The sequence below is a fragment of the Numida meleagris genome, chromosome Z (assembly GCF_002078875.1).
Source record: "Numida meleagris isolate 19003 breed g44 Domestic line chromosome Z, NumMel1.0, whole genome shotgun sequence".
Lineage (NCBI taxonomy): Eukaryota > Metazoa > Chordata > Aves > Galliformes > Numididae > Numida > Numida meleagris.
Window position 1 is genome coordinate 8398923 of NC_034438.1, and position 24007 is coordinate 8422929.

The 24007-nt window shown below is 51.1% G+C and overlaps 1 protein-coding gene across 7 annotated transcripts in view; it reads left to right on the forward strand.

Moving 5' to 3' along the window:
• CNTFR (ciliary neurotrophic factor receptor) overlaps positions 1–24007 on the forward strand; it is a 174877-nt gene that overhangs the window by 87893 nt on the left and 62977 nt on the right. For all 7 annotated transcript variants that reach the window (XM_021380425.1, XM_021380426.1, XM_021380427.1 and 4 more), the window contains one exon: positions 17865–17946. In XM_021380425.1, the coding sequence (XP_021236100.1) occupies positions 17865–17946 (82 nt within the window). The remainder of the gene's footprint in view (positions 1–17864; positions 17947–24007) is intronic.

Here is a 24007-nt window from a genome sequence, read left to right on the forward strand (position 1 = left end):
TGAGGTGGGTGATGCCTTGCTGAGCAGCAGCCCTGTCCTGGAAAGCGTTGCTCTGCAGTTTGGAGTCATTTTTCTCACTCAGAAAAGCTCCTATCTGCAAACACAGCCTTCCAGTGCTGCACTCATCGTGCCCTGGCTTGTGTGCCAGAAGAGTAAGAGGGGATGTTGCAGGGCAGAAGAAGAAACGCGCAAATCAGCAAAAAAATTGCCCTTGGATGAAGCTGCAAAATCTGTCCATAAAGCCCAACATTTTATTCCACATGCAGCAATTTGTTTAAAGAAAAAAAAAACAACCAAGAAAGAGCCAGCCCATCATATTTCTGCAGAGCTCTGGTCCCAATCAAATAGCTGGACCGGGAGAGACATTAGAAAATGGGGGAACAATCTCGTGTTAGTCCATTGGGAAAGCTAATAGACCTTTTCCATCCCAAGTTTGCAGGATTCTGGGATTTTCACAATAGCTGCTCCACTTAAACCACTGCTCTGTGCATTGCCTCGCTCAAACTGACGGCTCCTTCCCCTGCAGCGGCCCCGCTTGTCTCATTACAGCTCCCACCTTTCCGCTGCTGAACTGAAAATCAACAAAGGGAAATTTAGGCTGGATATCAGGAACAATTTCCTCAAGTTGACTATGAAAGTGCCTCCAGGGAGCAGCAGTGGAGACTTCGTTGCTCACAGCGTTTAATGGGTTTCCCATCTCGTTGTGGGAGGGAGGCCGGGTGACGAGGGATCTTGGGTTCTCCCAAAAATCCTCGCAGAGGGATGGGAGGCAGCAGGGAGGGATAGGGACATTGTGTGAGCACAGTGCCAGGGAGCTGAAGGCAGTGACCATCCCTACTGCCCTCCAGTGCTGCAGGAAGCTCCCACTATGCTTTTGGGTGCATTTTTCCATATGAGATGCAGGGGACCTGCCTCATGTTCTGGCATGGTGAGTGCTTTGGACATGGGGCCTGCTGGGTCTTGGCACTGATTTTTATCCGAGATACTCCTATGTCATAGAATTGTAGAATAACCTGAGTTGGAAGGGACCAATAACAATCAAGTCCAACATCTGGGTCTGGATTTGGCCATACCCCTGCTGTGTCCATGAAACACACAGAGGAGAGAGGAAGGGGAATGTTTATCTGCAAAGTGTTGGCCAAAATGAAATGCTATGGCAGGTTGAGCCTTTAATTTCTAATGGGTCTTAAAGGGTAATGGTTTCAACTGGAAATGAAATGTCTTGTGTTTGTCTACCTGGAATTCCCAGCTGATGGTGCATGTGAGAGCAGCTTGCACACAGCAGGACTTGGGTTTAAGCTCAAGGCAGGAATGGAGCCCTAAGGGTGGTTGGATCCCAAGCAACAGAAAGACCTCATGGTTAAGCAGTTGACAGGCGTATAGTTGCTGTTGTAGGAGCTTTGAAATGGGAAGACAACATATTTGTGGTATGAGAGATAGAAGAGTGCTGCTGTGGTTCCTATTCTTTTGCATTCTTCTTGCTACCACATCAGCATCTTATGGCTGCCTGTGGGCTTTCCTCTTGCAGCAGTCTTGTGTTGGCTGGATATAGGACCAGGAGAGGAACAGCAGGGCACCCACATACCTTGGTTTCATGGGACTGGTATGTGATATTCCCCAGTGACTTCGATTTTTCTGGGTAGCGCGTCCTTCCTTTCCCACCCTCCTCGTGTCACTGGTGCTGGATGAATGCAGAGCAGGATGTACAGTCCTGTCCTTAAATAATTTCGCAGTCCAATGGCAGAGGCTACAGATGAATATGGGCTCTGTGGATGGGGAATACCTGAAGGTCTGGGTCAGTGTGACAGGCGGTGGTGTCACTATAGAGCCGAGCCACCAAGCTGCTTTACAGCAGATACCTCTCCAGACAGCTTTAAAAAATGTATGTGATATCTCAGAAAAACGCGGCTGGGGTGTGGATTCCAGCTGTGCTCTTCGGAGATTTCCAGTCTTCTGTTTCCCGTACATGAACCCAGAGCAGCGCTCCACAGCCTGGGCTCTATCTGCTCCTCGCTGAGCTGTGCTGGGAAGCAGGACACTGTATGGGACCCCCACGGGCTCCCCGAGAGCCATCCAGGAGAGGAGCAGAGAAAGGGAGTAGATTTTTGTGGCTTAGCCTTCGGAACATTGCCCTGCTGGATGGGATGCTGCAGGGACATAGAAGGCACCTTCAGCGCTCTTCCAGAAAATGGGCAACCTCATGTGGGAGAGTGCATGGCATAAATGGCCAAAATGCTGATGGTTTCACCTGCTGAGTGAGCACTTGCAGCCCATCCTGGGGGCTGCTCAAAGCCACATGGGGCTGTACAGCCGTACATACCGATATGTGTGCAAACTTGAAGGGCTTCTTTGGAAGAGAAAGCCAAGTGTGGTGCAGTCAGCTTCTCTGTGGTTCTCATTCTTTTGCATTCTTCTTGGTGCCACACTGGCATCTTATGGCTGCTCATGGGCTTTCCTTTTGCAGTGATCTTGTGTGGCTGTAAATAGGATGGGAAGAGGAATCCCAGTGTTTCTGGGTACCTTTGTTTCATGGCGTTGGTACATTATATCCGACAGTGAATATTATTTTTCTGGGTAGTGCATCCTTCCTCTCCCGAAAGTTGAGAGCCAGCTTTGTCCCCTTGCAAAGCCCAGTGCATGATGGAGGGAGGAGTTGCACCTTCATGAAGAGCAAAGTGTTTTGCAGGAGCTCTCCCTGTTCAAGGCTGTTTTGTTGCAGGCGTGTTGTGTCCAAGCCAAAAGCAACCCCAGCCCCACAGCTGGGAGCAGTGGTGCCAGCGCCTGGTGGCACTTGGGGGCAGAGTGGGCTGTCCAGGTGTGCTCTCTGAATGCCCCAACCACACACTGTACTATTCCCAACATCCCCACCCTCACTGGGGCAGGATTTTATGTCTCAAAGTGGATGCACTTCTCTTGGCTTGAGCTTTATTCCTTCTGAGGGCAGCTGATTTTTACAGAGGAAGTGACATTTGTTTTCTGCAAGGGCAACACTTTGCCCTTCCAGAGCCGCCTGAATTCCTGCTAATCCTCCCCTCATTCGTTTTGCACATTTTTCTTCACTCTGCTCCTAGACTGTGGCGCTTTGCTAAGCATCATAGTCAGCAGCAGGTAATTTAAGCACACATCTGCTTGCAATCTGGGAGGAAGGAGAGAGGCACTTTGTCTTTGTTAGGAGCCCGGCAGTCCTGCCTTCATGTGTACCTGGTGGCATTATGGCTCTGTGGTCACTCCATGCGGGCCAGGTGGGACTTAGAGGTTGGATGGATGGGGACAAAGTGTCGTGCTGGGATCTCTCTGCCAAGTGGCAGCAAGGCTTTGACAGACAGGGAGGCACTTCCAAGAGAAGGTAGACCTCAGTCAGTACCTACATTTTGGGTAATCCCTGGGGTCCCCTCACCTCCCCAAGCGTGAGCCAGGGGAGAAGGCATGAGCAAGGGGAAGTCAGAGCTATTGCTGTCGGCATGGGGGTGATTAAGTGGCACAAGTCCATTGGAAATCAGGGCTTTTCTCCTCCAAGTGCTTCAAAGCAAACTTCTTTTAGTTAATCCTCCGTAGCCTGTTGCTACTCCCTCCATTTGTTCTCCTTCTAATACATCTAGCCCCCACCGCATCTGGGGCTGCACCAGGGTGGGGATGTACAGAGATTGCAGGTGATGTACAGAGGTTGCAGGGGATGTGCAGAGGATGCAGGGGATGTACAGAGGTTGCAGAGCGTGAGCAGAGGTTGCAGGTGCTGTGCAGAGGATGCTGCCAGCCAGGGGAGGGCTTAGTGCCTTCCTCCCCTGCAGGCTTCCTCCTTCAGCTGAGCCCTGGTTGAATCTCCACTCTGAGCTCCCTGTCTGTGAAATGGGTTAATAGCATTGCTTCATCGAGGCTAAATAACTGCCTTAGAGAGTGCGAAGAGTGCAGTGTGTGCCCTGCCCGTCAGCGCTGCTGCGGTGCCATTATCCCCAGGACAGGACTGGACAGAGAGGAAGGGGAGAGAGCTGCTGGCTTGATTCTTGGCACTACCCACTCCCTACCAGCAGCACAGAGGTGCTGGGGAATCCACGTGTCAGGCTGAAGGTGGGTGAACCGGGAGATAACGCTGATCTTCCTGGAAAAAAATGAGCACGCATCACGGCAGTTTTCTAAGGAGCCTGAGCCAGTGCTGCAACAGGGAGATAGGAAACAGGAAAGGATGCTGTGTCCCAAACTGCACTGCAGAGCGGGGTCCTTCCCATTCCTGCTCAGCCCCAGGAGAGCATCCTAAGCGCTGGATCTGTGCTAGGCTGCTTTTTCCAGAAATGCTCATTTTTCCGCAGAAAGCAGCTATGCTGCTCCATCCCTTTCTCATCAAACTTGCTGCTGGCCATGGGTTGTTTTTCAGTTCCCATTCAACTCCACTATCACAACCCGTCCGCTCCTCTCCTTGCTCACTCCAAACCCTCCTCACTGCACACAGCCCTTGCAGACCTCTCCCTTCCCTTTCAATTGCTTGCAATGGGTTTTAAAATGCATCAAGCCCTTTCCACGTGTTTTGCTAAGTTTAGACTGCCTGCCTTTTCCCTCGGTATCCCAAAACAGCTGCTGAATGAAAGGCAATCGTGTTCTGATATTCAATACCATAAGCAGGAGTGATTTGAAAATGTGTTGATTCCTTAGACTGTGGGAAAAAGACCTGTACTGCTGGCAAAACGGGGCTGAAAAGTAATGTGGGGTTTTTCAAGGTGTTTTGTTTTTTTTTTCCTCTTTTTGATGGGTTCGTAGAAAAGCAACTCATAATTCTTCATTGCTTTGAATTTTCCCTGGAGGCTTCCATGGGGCTGAAGTCCTGTATTTATACACACTTGTTTGCAGAGCAGGCAAAACGCAGCGGATTCACACGAAAGCCTTGGATTTGGCAGTACTGGAAAAAGGGGATCTGACTAATGCCCCCGAGCAGTGTTGTTATAGCCCACAGATGCCAGACATCCCAAGGGGAACCTCATTCCAAAATTAGCTGAGCTCAAAGCCTCATCAATAGAGAGGGGCGAAAGGGCTGTCCAGTGTCTGCTCTGGCGCAGATGTTTGCTGTCACACTGCGGTCTGCTGCTGGCAGCTGTGGCAGAGGCATCCTCCAGGGAAATGGTCCTGCAATAAGGCTCAGCCCTCCTTGAAGAGCACAGGTGAGGTGCAAACACCCGGCCTCAGTCCGGATGCTGCACTGCTGGCCCTGCGTGGGCTCTCTTCCATCCATCCGCTCTGCTCAGCAGCATCAGGACCTCTGAAGATTGCATGTTTGAGATATGTGTAATATTAGTCCCCATAAATCACATCAAACCTATGGCTTCCAGCGCTGCTGGCTGGGGTCCTGGCAGCCTCACTTGCTGTCACTCAGACATGAGATGTCTAGGTTAGCTTAATGAGGAAGCCAGACTAAGATGAAATAATTAATGCAGCTGTAGAGTGGAGATGTAGGAGTCCTCAGGGGATAAGGCAGCTTGGCCCAGATCTTTCTCCCCAGCCGAAGTGCGCCAGGTCTTTGTGGAGGTTGGGAAATGCTCTTCTATGGCGTACCTCATGGAGCTCTGCACCCATTTCCAGTGGGTACCCCATGGAGCTCCATGCCCTTTTCCAATGGGGATCCCATGGAGCTCTGTTTCCCATTTCCAGAGGGTACCCTGTGGAGCTCTGTTTCCATTTCCAATGGATATCTGACAATGCTCTGCACCCATTTCCAGTGGGTACCCCATGGAGCTCTGTGCCCATCCAGCCCAGCGTGATGCAGTGCACCGGCGGCTCTGCAGGTTCAGAGGCAGCCAGGGTTGTGCTGCTTGCTGGGAGCATGGGGTGTGTGAATGGCATCCTCGGGCTTGCACAAGCTCAATTAAAGCTGGTTTATTTAGTAAACACGTTCCGGGATAAAGCTTTTGATTTATAGACGCCCCAACAGTGCTCCAAGGAGGACTTGTACAACTTTAACTGCGTTTTCTCAGCATCACACCAGCCCAATAAAAGTGAGTTCATATGCGCTGCACAAATTCTCACTTCCAATATAAAAAAGATTTTATGAGACTGGAAGTCTCGTCGGCTCTGCGGGGCCGGGCGTATTGGCGGATACTCCGCATGACAGACCCTCTATTCCTCTTTGAGTTGTCAGACTTCAGTAGCATTTACAGCTATTTAGCTATCAAATTTTATGTGCGGCTCTGAGAGAAATGTGTCTTTTAAATACTGCTCCGTCTCATAAACAGCAGTCTGTTAAACCATGTCAATTGTACAAGTGTTTCACCAAGCAGTCCAATGCAATCACACACAGCTCTGGTCATTACCTGAGCAGCAAAGTGCTGAACAACACACCTGGCTTAATTCTCTGAGACGATCTTCTCAACTGGGCATCACCTTCCCAAGTGAAGGCTGGAAATGGTGGTGCTCCAGCACAAGTATAAGCAAGATACTGATTTATAGATTCAATTAGAAAATCTTGCCAGAAAAGTGGGGAAGCACTGAAAGTGTTTGACCAAAGAGGTTGTGGATGCCCCATCCTAAGAACTGTTCAAATCCTGCTTGGATGGGCTTTGGGCAACCTGATGTAGTGGGTGATCTCTCTGCTTCTGGCAGGGGATTGGACTAGATGGTCTATAAAGGTCCCTTCTAACCCAAAGCTTTCTATGATTCTGTGATCACATCCCCAGCATTTCAACTCCAGGCTCTCCCTTCCCTACCAGGTAGGCTCCTCTCTATTCTTTTCCCATCAGCAGTGCTGGGGAAGAGCGTGCACCACTTCGCATCTTAGTGCAGTTTGTTTGGTGACCCAAGCTGAGCCTGTGAGCGCTGGACGAGGAACAGACGCTCGCTCCCCCTTTTCCGCCTGATCTCCCTCTTTGCTGATGGTGCAGTCGCGCCAGCTCTGCTTTGGATATAATTTACAGACTCCGAGCAGAGTTTCGGAGCGGAGCCAGGCTTGAGTTTTCAGCCTCTTTTATTGTTTTCTTCTTTTTTATTAATTTTACTGTTACTGTGGTGTGAAGCAGTAATGCTGTGTGTATTTCCAAGCCCGTACCCACTTGGAAGGTACAAGTGGTGCAGGTGGGGCTGTGGGTGCCTGCGCCCAGAGGCGTGGGGTAACGAGCAGTTGGATGTCTAATTGCTGCCGCGCGCTGCGCACTGGGAGGTTCGCTCTCCCAGCGCTGCTGTTTCCGCATGCAATGAGCTGGGAGCCAAGGAGGAAAAAATATATGTGCGTGTGCAGCATGGTTATTTTCAAATATGAAATTGCACCTGCAAAAATAGAAGCCAGGAAGGGACTGGCGAGCTGCTCTGAGCTGGGAGGCGCGATGCGTGGAGAGCAGGGGATGGGGACGGTGTCTCCGAGTTTCTTTCCCATGCTAGCTCCGGCTGATAGTTTCAGCGGACATTGCTTTTCCTCCCGCATGCATTTCCATTAATCATCTGCTTGTCAGCGCTCTTCCCCCCACCTCCCCTCCCCTGCCAAGTCTCACCGAGCAGCGCACACGCACACAAGCGCCCATGCACGCAGCATGCGTGCTGACGAGCTTGGCCGCTCGTTAATCACTTACTGGTGTTGTATGAGTTGTGTTCCAAACCACAGAAGGTTTGGAAGTGGGGAGGAAGGCTGTTCCCTTGAGGTCAGGGCTGTGCCATGGTGCAGCGCTGCGATCTCCATCCAAGATGCAGTAGTGAATGGAGAGCCAGTCAAGTTCCTTCAGACACATCTCACTAGGTTGTTGGGAAGAATCATGTGTTGAAGGGGAGTGCCAAACTGAGGTGTCCCAGAATTCATATGGGACTTATTTGTGTTCAGTTTTTTCTGGCGATGATGCGGTTCTAGAGCCACCCTGACTAGAACTGACCTTGGGAGGTGTGTAGCCCAGTGCCGGTCAGGGTGAGTGCTGCATTCTGAGCGGTTTGCTTCTCCCATCTGGGTCTCGAAAACATCCAGGGTCAGAGATTCCACGATGTCTTCCAGTGTGTGACAGTCCCCACGAGGAAACTTCATTACATTGGAGAAGACCACTAAGATTATCAGGTCCAACTGTCAACCCAGCCCCACCATGCCCGCACTCTGTGTCCCTCAGTGCCACATCTCCACCATTCTTGAACACCTCCAGGGATGGTGACTCCACCACGTCCCTGGGCAGCCCCTTCCAATGCCTCTCCACTCTTTCAGAGAAGAAATGTTTCCTAACATCCAACCTGAACCTCCCTTGGCACAACATAAGGCCATTCCCTCTTCTCCTATACCTGTCACCTGCGAGAAGAGGCTGACCCCCACTTCCTCTCACGGCATAGTAGAGAGTGATAAGGTCTCCCCTGAGCTTCCTCTTCTCAGGACTGAGTAATCCCTGTACCCTCAATTGCTCCTCATAAGACTTATGCTCCAAACTCTTCACAGCTTCTCTGGACACACTCTAGCAGCTCAATGTCTTTCTTGTAGTGAGGGGCTTAAAACTGAACATGGTAGTCACGGTGCCAGGTCAGGCCTGATCTCCCTGTTGTTGCTGTTCCTGCCTGCCATCTCTTGCCTTTCCACCATGCAGTACTGGTAAGGACATGTCTTCATCATCTCCATCATCTTCCCATAGGCACTGGCAGGCTGCTGTTAGGTCTCCCCAATCCATCCCTTCTCCAGTCTGGCCAAGTCCTGTTTTCTCAACTTCTCCTCATCCCCATGTGCTTCCAACCTTGTGACCACAGTAATGTCTCCTCACTGGACTTAAGATGACCAGCAGTGCCCACTGTGTAGAGGAGTTCCCCCAAAATAGCAATGTCCCAGAGATGCTTTTAGGTGCTGCTTTTTTTTTCCCCTTGAATAGTTTTCTTCTTAGTGAGATCTGGCTGACCCTGTGTAGGCATCTGCCTGGCACCAGACTTCCTTGCCAGTTGGGACAGATTGCCAAAATAATGAAACTGATAACAAGTATGTGTGTGTGTGTGTGCCTGTGTGCTTATGCACACTGGAATGAACATTTTGTTCAGAAATTTTGTTTGTTTGAAAAATTCAGTAGTTTTTACTCCTCTTCAAGTGTGTTTCAGAAGTAGAGTTTGACAGGCTCCTCCATCCAGGCAGGGCATGAATGGCTACCATATCATAGAATGGCTTGGGCTGGAAGGGACCTCATGGATCATCCAGTTCCAACTCCTTCCCTAGGCAGGTTTGCCATCCACCTGATCAGGTTGCCCAGGGCCCCATCCAGCGTGACCTCAAGCATGCAGAAGGGAGCAAAATGCGGTCAGAAATGTGTTTTTCCCCAGTGTACTGCCCATCCGTGGTGTTGCCCTGCTGATGGATGTGGGTGGACCAGCCGCTGGCTCATCTTCTCTTTTTTTTCTGCCATTGAGGAATAGTTGAAGATAGAAAGCAAAATACAGCGCTTTCTTCTTCCAAAAAAAAAAAAAAGAAGTGAAGGGAAAGGAAGGAGCCTCTCTCGCACACTGCACCGGCAAATGCTCGTCATCCTGTAACAGGAGGCCAGCGCACATGAATATTCCTGTGTAATATGCGCGAGTGATGAGCCCCATATGCAGACCTTGGGAGAAATTAAATATTTTCTATGGCGTTTTCCAAAGAGCCTTTCTATCAAAGTGCTCGGTCGGGAGCCAAAACACCACAGCTTTTGCAGCCCCAGCTGGTTGACGCTTTAAAAATTATTATTATTTTTATTAATATTTTATTTTTAAATGCTGATGAATATTTTCTAATTAAAGGAAAACAAGCCGTGCCCTGCCTGGTCGAATCCAGGCAGAGTTTCGGAAGGGGCTGGAGGCCACCGGTGGGTTTTTTTTTTTGGTGGAAGGCTCTGGAGCCTGCAGGAAGGGTCCAGAGTTAAAGCGCACACATGGTCGGCATCTGTCCGGCCACAAGCACTGGGGAGGCTGCTGGAAGCACAGCACAGGTAGGGGACGGCCCCTGGGGCCAGATGCAGGGGATGAAGTGGCTGGAGGGAACAGGCTGAGCCAGACCTGTTTTGACCACGGGTTTGGGGCTTGCAGGCATAGGTGTGAGCATCATTTTGGGGAGCATCCACTCAGACAAAGCCTCGAACGGACAACAGACACCACATGCGGATCGCTGGCGCCTGTTCGCCAAGGGATTGATTTCTCTGGGAATGCTGGAAGTGGCTGAAGATTGGCTGCTCGAGTCCCCCCCACCAAGCTATAGGAAAATGCAGCCATTTACAGGGGATTCTGTGCCTGCAGAGGTGGAAGCAGTGCAGTGATCATGGGGAAGGAGCCTGAGGGGGACACACATGGGTGGTGTTGGTGAACCTTCTGATAATGGTTCGTTGTGAGCACAAACTGTTTGCTAGTTTTAAAACAGATGGAAGTGGCACAGCTGGCTATGAGCTGGCCTGTTCGGGCTTGGGGATGGGAGAGGAGGGCTTGCAGAGAGGAGAAGGGTTTGGGGAAAATCTGCTGGAATCTCACAAAGTGGAGCTTGGTTGTTTTTCTCCCAGACAGCCAGATAGGCTTCGGACCATCTTCTGCTTGCTAATGTTGGTAGGTAAGAAGGTAGTATGGATGTTATACCCTAATTTGGCATCAGCTGGGGGACAAATCAGTTTCTGGGCTTGCCTCTAGTATTTGTGCCTTCCCTCTCTTGCAGGACTCGAAACAAATTCCATTTTAACCAATTTTTCCCCGTTACCGAGTATCTATTTAATTGCTATCTTTCAGTTACACACTCTTGTTGCAGACATTTTGTTCTTTCTTTCCTTTTTGGCAGCACACCTGGAAAGAAACTGAGAGCTGAGCCATCATCCAAAAACAGATTAATCATAGAATCACAGAATCATAGAATGGCTTAGGTTGGAAGGAACCTTAAGAAGGGACCTTAAAGATCGTGTAGTTTCAGTGGCCAGGCTCAGCTGACGGCAGTTTTGTGCCGTGATTTTGGGCTCCCTGGAGCTCCTTGCCTCAACTCAGAAGGGATTTTCACTTCCAAAGCCGTGTTTACCAGTGCTGCTTATGCACTAGGGGTGGTTTTGCACTGGAGGTGTGCTAGACCCATGCATTTCCAGGCTGCTCTTTGCTCCCCGTCGCCTCCCAGCCCTGCTGCTGGGCTCACCATGCTGCTCAGGCACGTGTTTGCTGCACAGCCGTCCCGTCTCCCCCTCCTCGCCCCTGTGGAACTGCCTCCCTGATGTCAAACAGCTAATACCCCCTAACAAACATGCTAATTTAAGAGCTGTTAAAGCCAGGGGCCAGCGTGAGGTCACAGTCCACACAAACAGATGGTGTTTTGTCCTTGATAATTAAATTTTCCTGTAGTTTTGGGTGAGAGGCTTTCGTGCCTTTTATTTCAGCACAGCTGCCTTGGGACAGCCCTGCTTCTTCCTCCTCATCCTCTGCTCACTCCCAGTGGTGTGGCTGCATCAGGACCCCTGGCAGGGGGCCCTGGGGGGGACTTGGAGGTGGGCTGGAGGGCTGCGGGTTTGGGAAGCCCCTCGAAGACGCATTGGAGGCCAGGTGAGCTGCGTCAGTCCCTGGCCCTTTTCGGGATTGCTGATGGGGTGCAGCAATGGTGTGTGCTCCCATGCAGCAGTGCTCTGCAGGGTCACATCCTGCTGGAAACCCTGACAGCATAGCAGGCAAGGAGAGATGCTTGAGAGTGCAAAGGAAAGGGGTTGGTTCCTCTCCTTGCTCTCCTGGGAGGGTGTTCTTGGAGCAGGCATGTGTCTCTGATCTCTTCACTGTCCTCCAGCCTGGCTCTGTGGCACATCCCTGCAGCTGTCTAAGGGGCTGCTGGCAGCAGAGAGTCCCCTGGTATTGCTGGCTCTCAGAAAAGGGGAAAATGAGCCCTCCCCACAATGCTGCCTTGAGGAATCACAGAGCAGCCCCATGCCTCAGTTTCCCCCTCAATCACTGCTTTGCTTGCCTGTTCCAAAAACTGGGGGCTGCCCTGGTATCTGGGGGCAGCGTGGTGCCATTGGGATGAAGAAACAGCAGCTGGTAGACAGATGTCCCTAAAGTAGCAAAGATGTATGGGGAGCACTGGCCCCCAGCATCCTGAGCCCCCACCTGCATCCAGCAGCCCACACAGAACAGCCTGATCCTCCTGCACTAAGAAAGCAAAAACAGCAGCAGTTGGGACTCTGTGGAGCTCTGCTTTTCCACCATGACAGAGCAAAGATGCAAGCAGGATTTTTGATGCAAAATGTTAGCGTGTCATTCTGGGCTTCCCCCTCCTCCCCTAATTGTGTTTTTCCCTTTCCTCTCTGTTTCGCTTAGGACAGCATGTGACTATGACATGGTGTTGGACTTTAATGCTGTGATGTCTTTCTCTGCCCTGGAGCTTTTTAAGGCATGTTTGTGAGTTCATAAAGCAGCTCGGCCACAGATTGTCCTCAGGGCAAAAAGCTGAGATTTGAGCAAAATCATGGGGGAAATTGAAGGGCAATGTTGCCCTATGAACAAACATAAGAAATGCTGCAAGCGTTGACTGGAAATCACAAACTGAACTCAGACTGCAGCAGCAGGGACTACCTGGAAAGTCTAGAGCTTGTTACTTAGGGGCGTGTTTTAGGGTTTTATTTTTGTCTTTTTTTTTCCCCATCATCATTATTTTTCTGTTTTCATGCCTGAAGACTGGAAGTTCATGTGCTCAAAGAGCATGTTCCTGTAGAGGTGGCATGAGCAGGACCTTCCACCAAACACAATGGCCATGACGATTTCTCTACCTTCCAGGGGCATTGGAAAATGTGGGGTCCTTGAGCATCTCCCATCTCCCATCAATGCACATCCCATTGATGCAAAGAGGAAGCATCTACAGAAAAAAAAACAAACAAACCAAGGCCCTATTCAGAGGCTCCAGAAAGGCTGTGGCTCTTCTTTCATAGAAGCCAACTGTTGATTGATTCCTGCAACGTCTCTGCAGGGAGCCAGGAAATGCTCAGTGCGGAGGAAAGTTGATTAAAAGAGGGTGGAATACATAGCAGTGACAAAAAAAAATGCCATTTGCTCTTGCTTCCTCCATCTCAGAGCATCAGTATGGAGGGGGGAAGGATTGGGGCTCATGTATGCGTGCTCGCCATAGCTTCATGCCCTGTGTGCACTGGGTTGGTGAAGAACAGTCTCAGGGGTGATGTTTCTCTGCAACCCATGCCTGTAAATATTCAGCCTCCTCCTGCCCTCCCATGCTTTCTCCCAGAACCAATTTCGAAGACACGCATCGCTTATTAGTATGCCAAGCTTTGTGTTGCCTTTTATCACCGCTGGAACAGATGGCTGGGCTTGGACTGCTGCCCTCCGCTTGCAGGCTGGTTCATTTGGTGGCAGCGGTGAGGACAGGTACAAGCTGCAGGAAACATCTCGCTGTGAGGCAGAAAGAGGGGACAGACAGCAGCAGGCAGCTGCCCATGCATTAGGCTGGAACAATGGCTGTGGAGCCAAGGGCTGTTCATAGACAGGGCTTCTGGAGATGATCCTAGTAACATGCTTGGGTGATGCTTAAGAAGGTAGGGCACGCCTGGCAGAGAGCCAGGCTACAAGGATGGTCCCCTTCCTGTCCTTGGAGGAGGGCAGGTCGTAGCACCCATTGTCCCCTTCTCAGGGACAGGGTGTTGTCTGCAGAGTCTTAATGTGGTGGGACTCACTTTGTCATTTTGGAGAGGGCTGGCTTGAAAGGAAGGGTACCCACGCTGTTCCTGGAGCAGAGATCCTCCCAGCCTTGCAGATACAGGGCAGTGGCTGAGATTGGTTGTCCTGGGGATCTCCAGTCCACAGCTCTCTGCCCATCACATGTCTGTGATGTGCACAAGCCAGAAATCCCCTGTCCCAGAGTCCAAGCAGGCAGTTCCCCAATCAGCCTGTGAGGTTCCCCGGGATGCACACATGTCCCTGAATGTTCTCAGCTCCCTGCAGTGCCTCCTGGAAAGCTGCACTGGTGTTACACTCCAGCAGAGCCACCTCTTCCGTCTCCGTGGGCACAATGGGAAGCTCTGCTGGGTGCTATTCTCACTGAGGTCCTGGGTACCTCATGGCTCCAAGCTTGAGCATTCATGTGGTAGAGCCAAGCCCCCTCAAGTGGCTGGACTAGATGATCTTAGTGGTCTCTTCCAAACTTAATGACACTAAGCCTGTGGCTACCTTGGTCTGCATGTCTTCAACCAAAACAGGCTGAAATTTTTTTGAAGGACTTCCCTTCATTTTCTGTCTCTCTCTCCTTTTTCCAGGCAGGGAAGAGGTGGAGTCCTCAAGAGAAAGGAGCCAATTAATTTCAACTGGTCCAGCAGTGCTTGGTCTGGGCGGATAGTGTGCTAATCACCATCTTGACAGTGGGAGCTTAAATTAGATTTAAGAAGCCCTTTCAAGTGACAGGATTGACCCTGCCGATAAGGCTTTATGAAGCACATATTAAGAGATGCTAAAGCCTGTCTTCTCTTCTCTTGAGCTAAAAAATGAGGTCCAGTGCTGATGGAGCACTGTGAAGCAACTGAGCTTTAGGGCTGCAAATGAGCCTCTTATGTTAGATGTTAAGCAACAAGAGTTTTGTTGTCTGTTTTCCCACATTTTGCTGTCACGAGAGGTGTAATCTCTGTGTGGACCAGTGCTGGGGATGTCTCTCTGTCCCATGCAGCTCTCGCGTGGCTGTGGTCAGCCTTTTACTGTCGAGCTGGCGCCCAGGAGGTGTCTGTTGCATCTCCAGTGCAGATGCACTGTTTGCAGTTGGTGCCTACAATACAGGCCTAGCGTCATGTCCCAGCAGCAGGAAAACTTGTGACATCTCCTGCAGGATATAGGTGTTCTGGGGTATCTGTAGTCGGTGCCTGCAGTACAGGAATACCATAGCCTTTACAGCCAGCATCTGCAGGACAGGTGTGCTGTAGCATCAGCAGTCAGCATCTGTAGTGCAGGTGTGCTGCAGTGTCTGCATGGGCACCTGCAGCGCAGGCAGAGCTTCGTGCCTACCATCGGTGCAGGTGGACCACAGCAGCTGCAGTTGGTGTCTGCAGTATGGGCTCACCGCAGTGCCTGAAGTGCAGGCACTGCAGAGAGCCCATGGACGGCTCTTGGCAGAGCTGCAGCGGAGACACACGGGGAGGAAATGAGTTAATTGAGGTTTTTGGTTTTTTCTCTCCTGGATCACCACTTGAGAGCTGGGCCCTGTAACAGCAGAGCTGGGGGGAATTTCCTGACAGAGGCTGTTGTGCAAGCATGAGGTTTGGAAACCAAGGCTTTTTCTGCACATCTCTGGCAGATGCTTGCAGGCTGGCCAAGCAGCTTTCAGCTGGCCATAGCTGGTTGCTACCTCGTTAACCAGCAAGTGTCCCCATGGCTTTGGGGGTCATGTTAACAAGAGAAAGGGAAAGGATCTCAGCCCGTGTAGGAGAGGACCCTGGGACTGTGCAGCAGAGGATGGCATCCTGCTTTTTGCCTAGATACCTAATCCCCGTCCTTCTGCTGCCAGTCCCACCCCATCACACCACAGTGATTCACATCCCATCACTGTGCCCCTCACCCTATTTCAGGGGCAGCCTCTGGTCTTGTCTTCACATCATAGTTCTGGCCACATCTTGCTTACACAGGGCCTGTCTGACCCGGGGGAAGCACCACTGGAAACACATTTGGTGTAGAATGAGAACTGCTGGAGGGGACCATGCTCATGTCCACATTGAAACAGCCTCTAAGAATGGCCATCAGAGCTCCACTTTCCACTCTGCTGCCAAGAAATGATTCACTGCAGGGGCAAAAGCAAATATTGTCCAAACTGCTTTTCTGCAGAAGATTGAGTTCCCCACCACTGGGTTTGCTGTGATATAAATGTGGTTCCCTGCTGTCACCTTTCATATGTTTCCTGCAGGAACAGGGACACAACCCAGGGTCCCTCCTGTTCAAGCTCAGCTGGTGCTCTGCTGCTTGCTGCCCCGTGCACCTGCCTGCCAGGGTGCAGGCATCTGTTAGAAACGCCATTAGATGAGCACATGCAGCCAGTGGAAATTTGCATTGGAAGCATCTGCAAAAATGTTGGAGCTTTTGTTATGTGTTTGGAAAAAAAATAATAATAATGGCTTTGGGCAAAACAGGCAAACGAAGCAAATGCTGCATGGGAAATAGTGATTTGAGCGAGAAAAAGTTGGTTTTCTGTTTAGATTTTTCACACTGAAATAGCTCCGATTCCTGCCTGGCTGCAGGGCATGTCTCTGAGATGAAATGGAGTTTTGCAGGGGCAAAAACAGCTGAGCAGTGGGATCTCTGTGCCAGCAGTGGGCACTGTGGGTTCCCAGAGGACCTTGGTCATTTCTCTACTCTCTCTTCTGCCCTTGTAAGCCAAGCAGCATCACCCTTGAAAATCTTCTCCCTGTGGTTCTCATCTGTGCACAGGTCTTGCCTCAGGGGAGGCTGCCAGGGAGGCAGGCAGAAGCAGCAGCAATTATTGTAATGACTTGATAAGATGAGGAGCGGGGAGGGTGGGAGGCTGTGATCCCCAGGAGGAGAAGTAGATGTGAGATGGGGAATGCAGTGTGTGGGATAGTGTTGGCACTGAGGCTGCAGAGAGCAGGGGGATTGCTTGGGGGTCTGCATCCCCTCTGTAATGAAGACATTGGGATGGGGACACTGGGGCAGCAGCAGTGTCACACAGGGTGCGGCAGGGATGTGTGCAGGCTGCAGACTGGGGAGCAGGTGTGGGGAAAGGAGGAGCAGGACATAAGCACAGCGAGTGGATGTAGTAATTAGCACTCAGTGCTCCTCAACCAGAGTTTTCAAAGGCCATTATCTCTACTTTACAGGCAGGGAAACTGAGGCATAGGGAGACTAATGTGCTCAGGGTGACCCAGGGAGGGCTGGGGCTGATGCCATGGTGTGTGGGGACCTGCTCTCACCACCAGTCCTCATGGTGCAAACCCAGTGCCATCAGTCCAGCAGCAATGTCCTGTCTCTTTGCTGCACGCCCCATTTTCAATGCCCCAATTGCTGCCCTAGAGAGTCATTTGGAGCTGGGCTGGTCCCAGTGCCCTGCAAAGCCTGTGTGCCCAGCCATGCTTGCCTTCCTATCCAGCCCACAAAATGTCATGTCCTGCTGCGAACTCAAAGCCATCTGGGTTCCTGCATGGGCTGTGTTGGTAATGGAATATGTTTTGCTGGGTTTTTTTTGCTGGCCAATGCAGCTCCCCCTTTATTTAGGTCTAAATGGATGCCATCTGGCTAACGAGCCTATACTCATGTTCTGGATTAAAAGGCAATCCTCCACGCGTTACCAGTACGGCGCTGTAGATTAGAGAGGTTTAAACGGTTGTGAAGGTGTAATTTGCTTTTCACGCAGCGCTGTTCACCTCCTGGCAGGCGGGCTGGCAGCACCGCCATCCCCAGCAGCTCCCTCCTGACCCGGTCCCCTGCATCAACCCTAGTTGCTGTGTGACCAGGGAGAGTCATGTGTTTCTTGTGATCCCAAAAATGCTGCAGTAGGGATGGCATCTGCATCTTGCACATCCTAAGCACAAAGCACTGCTGTGAGGAGGTGAGGTATGGCTCCATCTCTTAGGAAGGATTCAGCCCCTTGTCGTATCTTGTTTGGGTTACAGGTGCCTCCTTGCAGTCCATTTGCAGGCAGCTGACGAAGGGAGCCCAGCCTCAGGGCTTGACTTCTTGGGGAGGAGTTGAAAAGCAGGGGAGAAAGAGAGAGCAGTTGTGCAAAGTTGTATCATAGCCTGCAGGCACCTGGGTCTGCTGGCAGCTCTGTTGGGAAGTGCCACAGGCCACGGAACCATGAAGCGTGTGCTGACAAAATGCCTCCTTTTGCTTTAAGTTCTCCCATTGCTGAGCTGAAATCTTGCGGTGTGCCATCCCCTCGTTCCTGACCTGCAGGGTCCAGCTCTGGGTGCACTGCTTGCAAGCTCTCTATGGCAAACCCTGACCGCTCCTGCCTGTGCTTGCTTCCACAGATGGCCAATCCCGTCCCGTCAGCCTGCTGCGTGGTGCTCGCTGCCGTGGTGGTGGTGTACGCTCAGAGGCACAGCCAGCAGGGTGAGTCTCATCCCAGCTCCGGGGGGGATCCCAACAAATGCAGATGCTGCTCCTCTGGTCTCTCTCCTAACACAAGCTGGGTGTGCTGTCTGCATTTGCCTGATGTTATATTTCTGGATGTCACCGTGTTCTCCTCTGCTTGATGTGCGCATCCCCTCCTGCCTGTGCTGGGGTATTGGGCATCTTGTGTCCCACCAGTGCCTGCTGGTTCCCCTTGGTGCACTTCATCCTTCCCAGACCCCTGCTTGTCCCAGGGTGCCCCTGCAGCCTTTCCCATCCCTTTAACTCCTCTTTTTCTGCACCACGAAGGGAAGGGACGCTGGGAAGGAGCAGAGCCTGACAGCCCCAGTACCTGACACCCAATCCCATGACTGTCACTGCTGCCCCAGTGTGCTGTCATATCCTTGGGGTGATTTTGTGCTCACCTCACATCTGCACCCACCATTAGCTCCTGCCTCTCCAGGTGAGCAGAGGATTTGGGGCAAGATATTTTAGAGTCGCTGGTGGTATTGGGAGCTGGAGGACCCCATGCCACCCTGGGTCCAGACCAGAGCAGGATGTTTTTGGGCAACTGCCTGGGTTTCTCTATGGGGTCACACATGGCAACCCTGTAAAAAAATGGGGGGCCCCCAAAGCTCCACGGTTTTCCTGGCAGTCAGCAGTTGCTTTCAGTGGGTTATAGAGGGGAGTTTTGCTGATTAGCTCTGATAAGAATAGCTGTGCATTCGTGGACTTGGTGGGGTTGATGAACTCTGCTGGAGCACCCTACTGACCTGCTCTAAATCCAGATGGGTGGCTTTGTGCAGCCCTGCAGCTGGGGTTTGGTGGCATGTCATCATCGCATGGGGACAGCCGCACTCTGGACACAGTGCTGGACAGCATTGTGGGTTGCTTGTTCACCCTGCCCAGAGCTCACACCTTGCCCATAGCTGCTGCCTCCCCTTGTCCCCTGGCCTCATCCCCTGCCTGCACTTGGCACTTGGGCTGGGGGAGCGGGGCTGGAGGATGAATGAATCCCACTGATGGCAGTGACTGGATGGAATGGGGGGAAGATGCAGGTGTAGAGTCCATTTATCATGCGCTTGAGGCAACGCTCAACTTTAATAGCTCATGAAGCACTTTAAGAGATGCATTAGCACTGAATACTTGAGCGAGGAGGATGTGACAAGCTGTTAAGCAAGCAGGAGCACAGCACAGTGAGGCTGGCCACCCGCTTCTGGCTCTCACGTGCGCACTGGTGATTACTGGAGCGTCCTGCAAAGTGCCACATGAATTTATAAAAGCAGCATTGGGTATGGCAGTGGTGAGTTTGCTCATGTGTTAACTGCTCTGCTACTTGTCTTTGCTCTTTCTCCTTGGAGCTGGAGAAGTGAAGGACATATTTGTTTGGGATGCAGCTCCCCATGCCCTAAGGTTTTTGGGGCGGAGGTGGTGAGAGCTGAGGGGACCTGCTATCAGATGCCCTTCCTCCATCCCTCCCTAGGACATTCTTGCTGCAGGGGACAGTTTGCTTCTGGGGATTCCCACGCCATGATTGCTTTACCTGAGCATGGGTTAATAGCCACCATGCCTGAGCACATGATCCTTGTGGGCTGCCCAGCCACCAGTCAACAGGATCTCCCCTTTCGTACTGCTCCTTTGCTTTGTATCCGCGGTAGGTTGCTAAAGGCATGTGTCAAGTGGGAGACACAAGGATGGAGCACCCGGTGGGACTGGATGGGTGAATGGAGGTTGCATAGTGTGCTTCCTGCCCATCCCATTGCTACCAAAGCAATCACTCTGCTCTGTGGATCCCATCATGCTGGGTGGCTGTGCTGCACCCAGTGCACTGCGCCAGCACAAGTGGTGCTGCAGCAATTCATGCAAGAGGCAGCTCTTAGGTCTTAGGTGCCATGACCAGAGAGAGCTCTGTCCCCATCCATCAGCCTTGCCAGAGTTATATCCACATCTGTTCTAGATTGAGATTTCTCTGCTTTTTAAAGAGGAGTAATTCGGCTTTATTGATCCTCACCTTGCTGAATTAACTCATGTTTAAACAATAATTATGTTTTCACATGGGAGAGGAGAGAAAGAGATGAACGTCTCTGGAAATGAATGTGTTTCAGGCGCCACATGCTGGGGTTAATTTATTGATGAGCGGAGAAGCCGCTATCTCCTCTGTTTCTCACCAGTAACAGGCAATTAGCCCCCATCCTTCCTCAACCGAGGAAAAGACAGAGAGATTTTGTTTCATTACTTTCCCTCCTCTCCTGCTCCCTTCAGCTCCAGCACTAATCGTTTGCAATCGGTTCTGCTGCAAAGCCTCCCAAGAGCTCCGTCCGCACGCGCCTCGTTAGAGATGCTGCCCACATTGCATCTAAGACAAAGCCTGAGCCGATAAACAGCCTTTGAAATGCACAGCAAAGCCATGCAAATTGGCTTCTCTGAGAGCAGATCGACTGTGGATACCTCCTTTTCTCCCCTTTACTTCATGTGATATTTATGTTGGCTGACAGGGATGTGACCAACTCTGTTCCTGCATCACTCGACCCATGCAGGTCCCTAGACTGTCAGCCTGGTGGGGTTAAACCAGTTGCTTTGCTTCTTTGGGTTTTACCTTTGTTTCTCTGTAAGGGTGGTGTTCACTTTCACAGAGGTGCATGGTTGGTTTGTAGACATGCATGTGGTTTCTGATAGTGGTTCAGATGACATGCAGTTAAGGTGCTGGGATGAAAGTGGGTCCCCATCGTGGACAGCCTAGTCCTTACTGGGCTTCCAGTGGGGCCCGGGGGGTTCCTGCGTGTCAGCCTCTGCATTTATGCTGCCAGACATAATGGTACCCATGTCCTACACCCAGGGAGAGCAGAGCCCATGGAGACATCCAGGAGAACGTGCTCTTTCAATGTACTTTTGGAGCAGAAGTCTCATGGCTCCTAGATGAGAGATGCATTCAGCACAGCATGCTGACAGTGCCTCTGGGCTTGCAGAGCCACTTTACAATGCAGAGTGCATGTATATGGCAGGTTTTAGGGAGATATGGGACCACTAGAGACCCAATTTGTGCATGTTAGGGGACAGAGGGAGGTGTATTTTTCTACAGTGATATAATTTGGAATTTTAGTATTTCAGTAGTGCTGGGACGGGAGAGAAAAGGCTTGGGATGATTTTTAATTCCCCTTTGTTCTCCCTGTTCACAGCTGGAGTATTCCTATTCCTGCACATCACTGAATTTTCAGAGCTGGGGCTATGATCCTCTTCGTCTTCCATCCCTTGCTGCTTCTCTTGCATCTGGTTTTACTTACCTGCTCGGCAGGTTGCACTATCTTAGGATCCTTCCGTACCCCCCAGGACAAACAGCTTTGCTTCCTCTGATCACTTCAGGGTTTGCAAAGCCTCAGGCATCCGGCTATTCTTTCTGCTTGACTTTGACCCACTATTCGCTGTTAGAAAAATCTGTATCTAAAGCAGAAATACAGTTACGTGTGTGGTTCCTGGGATGACCGTGCACCATTCTGGAGGCTGGCAGGGAGTCTGGGGACACATCCCTCCTGCTTGCCTTCTTCTTGGACTCTGCTCTGCCAAGGGGCAGATGGTGCTGTGCTTTTCTCTTGTTTTTCCCTGCAGCAGCTGGTGTTCATGTCAACCCAGGACATGCTTCATGGGTGCTGGAGCCCTGCTCAGAGCTGGTCCCAGTGACTGACAGCTCTGCTCTGTATCATTCATGTTATGAATAACTGATCTGTAAATCTCTTAACAAAGCAAGTGGCTGCAGCAGTGAGACATGCTGCTGCACAAGGTGCAAGAAACCCAGTATAAGACAGTTCTCCAGAGGTTAGGGATTGTCTTAGAGCTTTTCTCACCTCTTTGCTCTTTCAAAGACTCCAGATTCAAGGGAAGCCTCAGCATCCAGTCTTTGGACCTCCTTGTGCTTTTCTCTGCTAGATTTCAGAGTACAGACATTACCACCAGATAGGTACCTGCAGACCCCAACCAGGCCAATGTCTGGGCTTCTACTCAGCATCCTCTTGCTCAATCCCAGTTCTTGCTTTTTCCCTATTGCTCCTATCAGTCTTCTCTGATGCTGAGTGTTTGTAGCCATCCTTTCTGTAATGCATGCCCTGGATCTAAAGCACCAGCGCAGGAGCAGTCTCTCCAAGCAGACATCTATTCTCTGCTCTTATCACGCTATCAGAGTGCCATTCAGTCATGCATTAAGTGACATGACAAACATCTGTCATATGCTGTTTGTTTGGTTTCCCATCCTTTCTCTGGGGTGAGATGTGTGTGCAATGGAGTGTTTTGGAATTTCTGTAAACGCCCATACGCAGCTGCTCGCTGTTTGCTGTGCGGAAGACAAGGTCAGAAGGACAACACACATGTGTAAGCAGGAGACTGCCATGGTGCAGGCTTCCTTCTGAGTGAGCTCTGCCTTCTTGTTGCATTGCATGGCAGCCCTGCCCATGAGTTGAAGATCTAGTTATCTTTAAGGTCCCTTCCAGCCCACCTCCTTCCCACCTCCTGGCATCTCCATGCATCTCAGGCCATGTTTTGCCCTGGTGTTTCATCTCTGGATGGCTCTTGCAAGGCCGTTTTGGAGTTGTCATCCTCCAGACACAGCCCTAACTGTGAACGGGCTTGTGGAAAATGGACTTCTCCATTCCGCTCTATACATTAGCCTTTATGTTCCTTGCAAACTTTTCCAGCACCAGCTTTATGCTGCCTGCGAGGTAATTGATAAGGCGAGAGATTAGCAGCGGGCCAAGAGCAAATCTCTGCAGGGCCATGCTGGGAACACCCTCCTGCAATGATGATTCCCCATTAACAATTAATTCCCCATTAGCAATCACATTTTTTGAACCTTTTCTGTTATAATTCTGGATGCTGTCATTATCCAGCTGGCTGAAATACCAGCTTTGCACAGTGCACAAGCTGGTTGCAGAGCACTCCTGGTTGGGAAGCAAGGCTTGGCACAGCCTTTAACTGCCCTGCATCCTTCACTCTTTGCAAGCCATCTCAAAGCCAAAATGCTGCTTGTGTGGTCTTCATGGAGAGCTCACAGAGCCAGAACTAAGATATCGTGCCGGATCCATGGGAGGACACATCTTGGCATTGGAGGGACGTTATCAGGGTTTGCTCAGCCTGTCCTCAGACTAAACAAGCTTTGGTTCATTTTGATATTCACAATTTCTGTTCCTGGAAGACCTTAGTCCCAGGGCATATATAAGGAGATGCTCCTGCCTTCTTTCCCACTGCCAGGGGTGAAGGTGCAGGTGGCATAGTGCAGGGATGTCTTTGCAAGGAAGATCCATAACTTCTATCCCTAGTATCCATCACTGTGACAGCTTCCCCTTTGCATCCCCATCTTCCCTGACAGTCCACAGCCTCAGGGAAGCAACAAGGACAACGACTCACTCCTATCTGGGCAGACACCTCAGCTGCAGCCCATTAAACATCACTGCATGCCATTAGGACATTAGGTACCTCATAAAAGCTTGGGGTCCCCTCACTGCCTTGATCTTTCCCTTGTCTTCTTGCCCTGCTGTGAAGGTGAGTCTGGCTGATAAAAGGAAACACATCCACATGCTCTATCCTCTCTTCTCCAGCTGTCCCCCATTTTCTCCCTTCCCTCTCTCTGGCCCAGAACACCTGGCTACTTGTGCAGCACAAACTGCATCTCCTGAAGACTACCCTGTCTGCCAAGCAGAAGAAGACAGCAAAACATAGCCCCAGCTCCTGGAACATCTCTTTCTATTACTGGACATCCCTCTGAGCTCAAGTAGACTTCCTGCACAGACACAGAGTGAATTATGGCCAAGCTCTCAGAGCCTGACCTTGTGGTCAGCCAGGGCACGGGCTTGCTAATAAATGTGGTCATCCCCTACCGCAGACAGCCTATTTTTAGTGCCTGTGTTTCCTTGCCTGCTGCCTTGCAGCCCTGCCCAGTGGCCCTGCAGATCCCAAGCTGGCCACCCCGGCAGCATGGCTCATGCTGTGGGATAGCCCTGCTGGGAGCAAAAGCCTCACTCCTCCCACCTAGGACATAAGACGTCCAGGGAAACCTTTCCATGTGGTGCCTGTTAGT